Below are 5,281 nucleotides of genomic sequence, written 5' to 3' on the forward strand. Positions count from 1 at the left end.
TTTTAAGGCCACTATGTCTCCACGTCGGCTATTACGTCAGCACCCGTAGATTATCCCCAAAAATATCTGAAAGTGGGGCTCATTTAGACCCATATTTTACACCACAAGAATAGCATTTTTTTTAGATGACTAAAAATCTCTAATCATTGACAGCCGTACACGTGGCCAACAACCTCACCAATAACAACCACTGGTTCCGGGTTGTTGACATGTTAAAAAAATCTTGTGTCTCTAATTTGAGAAAGACGATTTTATCCTTCTGCCTCCAAATCAATTACTCAATGCCATCCCTCATTTTCTACCTCACAAAATTGTACAATTAGTATTATATGTTTTTCCTTGGATAAGGTCGAATATTAAATTCTATCAACAAGCAAAAAAATAAATAATATAGTACAAATGGTAAACATAAATTTTTCAACCAACTAATTTAATTAGTATTATATGTTAAATCATAATAATAAAGTAAACCTCAAAAAATTAAATATATTATTTTTTATTGTAAAAAGTATTATATTATTTTTTTGTTTATTAAAATTATCTGATTTTAGCTAAATTAATAGTATTGTTTAACCGGATAACTAAGAAACCAGTTAGATAATCTACACCAAATTCAAATATTATCTGACTTTTTGATTTAAATTATATAATTTATGTGAAATAGCAATAACAATTTTTAAAAATTAATTATTTATAGTTTCTAGCAAAATGGAATACAATTTTATGTAATAGACACACATGAAATTGATAAAACTAAGTAGTATTATTTGTAAAAAGGGATATAATAACTTAAAATATAATATATTTTTTATTTTGTATATATATTTGATCACTTATTTTTTTTTCTTTCATATCCAGTCTTTATAATTGTTTACTTTAGATAAACCGAAAAAAATAACTTAATAATGTAATATCTTTTTTCATTTTGTATACATTTAGTCTTTATATTTTTTGTTGCAAAATGAATCTTTATTGTTTTTTTTATACATTCAGTATTTATAATGTACCATTATTTATGAGTGAAATTATATAAAATAGATAATCAATTTTAATATTATTTCTTGTTTAAGGTGGCTCATAAATTTTTTATTTTTGTATGATATATTGTTGTGGTTGAAAAAAAAAACTCTTATCAATTGATTACTTAATTTACAAGTACTTAGGAATGTATGCTAATCTCTAAATTAATCATTTTAATGTTTCGATGATATGTTGTCTGATCTTTTGCTAAATAATTATATTGAATGAAAAAATAATCGATTCTCTTTTGATTTAAGAAATTCACAAGCCATCTAAAAATTAAAATTCATCACATACAAACATAAAAGTGCCAACAAATCATTTTCGTTTAAGCAAAAACAAAACAAAAATCAACAAATCTTTATTTTCTTTTAAGCAAAAAATAACCATTTTTCTATGTTTTTTTAAATATCTATATCTTAAACTTACAAATGTTTAATTTATAAAACAAATCAGATTGGTAAATCTCTCTACCGCAGAAACAAGGTTCACCCTATGTTTTTCAAATACCTATAGCTTAAACTTGTAAATATGTAATTATAAAAACAAATCAAATATGTAAATCTTTCTCAAGTGTACAAACAAGGTTCACAATGGTATTGCTTTCCTACTTACATACAAAAGTAAGATTCATCATCGAATTCAAGAATAACACAACAATTCACTCAAATTATCTTAAATCAAAAGGCAACAATATCTCATGGTGCTAATTGGATCTTGATTACACAAACCATCAATGAGAAGTCCACGATTGTTGTTATGAAACTAAGAGCATTTAAGATTATTAAAGCAATATATGACTTCAAACTAGTGATGATTTCCCAACTTACATATTTCATCAAATACATAAAATGCATTCGTAATCAGCCTACAAACAAAAAAAATGTGCAATAAGTGAGGTTGAGCTACAATTCTAGTTAAATATGATTTATAATAAATACTTCAATTTCCATTGAATTTAAACAATTTAGTTCAAGTTTCTCTTTGATTTATACATAAATAATAGATAAGATGTCTCGTTGGTAAGAGAAGAAGGTGTCGATTTGAGGCAATTTTAGATGAACAAAGAAGAAGTATTTGCCCGGTAAGAGAAGCTTCGATGAGCGTATAAGATAAATGCATCAATTAAAGGCAATTACAGATGAACACCAAAACACTAGTGGATGTAATCGTAATTACAATGACTTGCTCGGAGGCAATCACAATGGCAGACATAGATTGTTGGAGGCATTGCTTCAAAGCAAAAATATAAATAAATTAACAACGTTGTTATTGGCACCAAAGAAGGTCAATATGGCGTTGGCGATGGAGGTCAGAGGTCCGAGGATAGGACAGACGTGAGTCGCTAAGATGTTTAAGCATGTGAAGAAAAAATGAAAATAGAAGCAATTGTATCCGGGCAAAAGAACAACATATCTTATCTTCATTCAATACATATTAATGTTTACTGATTCAGATTTGATTCATTCATTGGCACAAATTTTATAATATTTTGAATCCGATCGATTCATAATCCGCATCTTACGATAATCATTAAAAGGGTTACAAAAGCCTCTTATTTATCTAACATGTTATAATTAGGAAATCTACAATTTTGGTGTATTACAATACATTTACTTCAAAAAAAATCATATAATGTTTCAAGTTTTAATTAATTTTGCAATAAAAATAATTTCTTAATTAATACATGGTTGTATAATTAATGCAAAAATGTTTTGTTAAATTACTTCAGAAATAAAGTTAAGTATGTATATATTTAACCCTATTAGAAAAACAAAAAAATTCTATACCTTACAATTTTATTTTTGAAATTAATTAAAACTTAAAGAAAAAATAAACCAAAGGCTGATATTTTTATATAATCACCTTTTCCAAAAGTTGAAATGATAGATGAATTACTTTCTAATCGAGTGGCATTTTCGTTATATATATTGAAAACCAGGGTGGTTTCAACAGGTGAGAGCAAGTGGTTTCGTCATAGCTATTCGCTTACAAATCACATCATCTTTCTCTTGTTCTCACCATATTCTCCTTCAAGTTCAACCGCAAGTATTCATTATTCAAGTATTTGATTTCGAGAGAGAATTTTAAGGATCTGAAGTTGTAAACGAAGATGAAGAGATGTGTGCTTTGCAAATCTACGGCTAAAGTATACTGTGAATCAGACATGGCTAGCTTATGTTGGAGCTGCGATGCGAAAGTTCATTCAGCCAACTTCCTTGTAGCAAGGCATTCGAGGAGCCTTCTTTGCCAACTATGTCAGTCTCCGACGATTTGGACTGCCTCCGGCGATAAACTTTGCCCTTCCACGGCGTCGATCTGTGCAAAGTGTGTTGTTGAAGATATTTCCGACGATGAAGACAACGGAGAAGAGAAAGTCGGAGGTAACGATGAATACGACGGAGGCGTGTATGCCGATAAGCTTGAATTAGAGGTTTCAGTGAATGAAATTGATAATCACGTTGCGCCGTCGTCATCGACGCCGCTCCCACCGGCAACTAGTTCATCTACCAGCGGAGATTTATCGATTTCCGACGGAGGCGTTTCAATGAAGCGAAAACGCCAGAATGTTGTAGATCTTAATCTTACCTCTGAGGTACAACAATTATCCTTTGATAGTCGTGATTTCGTTGATTGATTGTGGATTTTTTTTTATATTTATTCCCCCAAAATCTCGCAAATTTCAATTAGATCTATTAATAGTTTTGATAATAACGATGTTTATTTTATATTCAGGATGACTTCGATTGTTCATCGGCGAACACAAACCACCTTACGCCGTCGTCTCCGATTCCGGAACAAGACGAAACAACTTCGTTTCAGTCAAGCTCCGATTCAACCGCCGGAAAGCTGAAGAGAATCCGTCAACGTAACAAAATATCCGGCGACTACATGTCTTCTCCGGTCAACCGCACGAGTAAATCAACGAGAATCGCTGAATTTGATTTAAACTCGATGCCATAAATCAGTTGTATACTTGTATATCTATGTTATGTAAGTACAGTATAAATACATGTTTACATAGAGGAGAAAAAGTAATCTCAGTTCAGATAACGTAACAATATCTTTATTTGTTGTTATTAACAAACACTTAATAGCAGGGAATATTAATTAGTTGTATGTTTTCTGTGCTTTTGTACATTAATTATTTTTGTTCCATTAACAAAATGGGTTTTGAGCTTGTATAAATTAAGCCAATTTCACTTTTTTGTTTTGTTTGTTATTATTTCACGAAAATCCCAAATCTATAAGAGAGATTACATCAAAGGATTATCTTTACAACTTCTATCACAAGATCATCATCGTTTCATGAAAAGATTTATGTTTGGTTAGTTAAAATTTTGGTAGATAAAAAATGATTTCGTGAATATATTGTAAATTTCAGTTTTGCATGTAGAACTGTAAGATCATTACCATTTAGTTTCGTAAAACAATTCGAGAGATATGTTTATGAGAAATTTGCATATGTTATATATTTATTAGTTGTATTGAAATCAAATCACAATTTCTTTCAATATTTTTCACCATTTTTTTTATTCAAATACAAATACTCTACTTCGATTGCGTCTCTCAGCCACACCATTAAGTTGTGGTGTCTTAGGTGGTTTTAATTGCGAAACTATTCCATATTTTTTGAGGTAGTCGTGGAACTCGATACTAAGATACACACCATCTCTATCAGATTTGAGCATCTTGATCTTCCTGTTCAATTGATTGTCGACTTTTTGTTTGAACTCTTTGAATTTTTCAAAGATTTCTGACTTATGTTTGATTAAGTAGATATATCAATATCTGCTACAATCATCAGTAAAAGCCACATAGAATTGGTTTGATCCCTTGTGGTGGATCTGAAGGGCCTACACACATTTGTGTGTATGAGATCCAACAATCATTCACATCTTTCACAAGAGCCAGCGAAAGATGATTTAGTCATCTTTCCAAGTAAACAAGACTTGCATGTATCATTTAACCTTAAGTTGAACAATTCCAACACTCCATCATTTTGGAGTTGGACAATGCATTTCTTGTTGACATGTCAAAGACGACAATGCCACAAGCATGCTTTGTCTAAGCCATTAGACGAATCAATTTGAAGAACATTATTACCTAAATTGTCTACGACCATCACAGTATCATACATGCCATCACAAGGTAAAGCTTCAACATAAAATACACCATTATTATAAGCATAAATAGATCCATTCTCATTATCAAAAGAATATCTAAAACCTTGTCTATATAAAGCATGAAATGAAATGAT

General features: G+C 30.3%; 1 protein-coding gene across 1 annotated transcript; it reads left to right on the forward strand.

Moving 5' to 3' along the window:
* Positions 1 to 2,974: 2,974 nt before the first annotated feature.
* On the forward strand, positions 2,975 to 4,140 carry LOC111884885 (zinc finger protein CONSTANS-LIKE 5). Its single transcript, XM_023881180.3, has 2 exons — positions 2,975 to 3,616; positions 3,757 to 4,140. Exons 1-2 carry the CDS (start codon positions 3,134 to 3,136, stop codon positions 3,982 to 3,984), a joined length of 711 nt encoding a protein of 236 aa, XP_023736948.1. The 5' UTR covers positions 2,975 to 3,133; the 3' UTR covers positions 3,985 to 4,140.
* Positions 4,141 to 5,281: the final 1,141 nt, after the last annotated feature.

The sequence above is a fragment of the Lactuca sativa genome, chromosome 8 (assembly GCF_002870075.4).
Source record: "Lactuca sativa cultivar Salinas chromosome 8, Lsat_Salinas_v11, whole genome shotgun sequence".
NCBI lineage: Eukaryota > Viridiplantae > Streptophyta > Magnoliopsida > Asterales > Asteraceae > Lactuca > Lactuca sativa.

What these genes read in the sequence shown, in the direction of transcription:
- LOC111884885 (XM_023881180.3), top strand. Translation starts at nt 3,134, where the DNA reads ATGAAGAGATGTGTGCTTTGCAAATCTACGGCTAAAGTATACTGTGAA. An exon ending in ATCTTAATCTTACCTCTGAG is followed by an intron (nt 3,617 to 3,756) that starts GTACAACAATTA and finishes TTTTATATTCAG; the next exon opens with GATGACTTCGATTGTTCATC.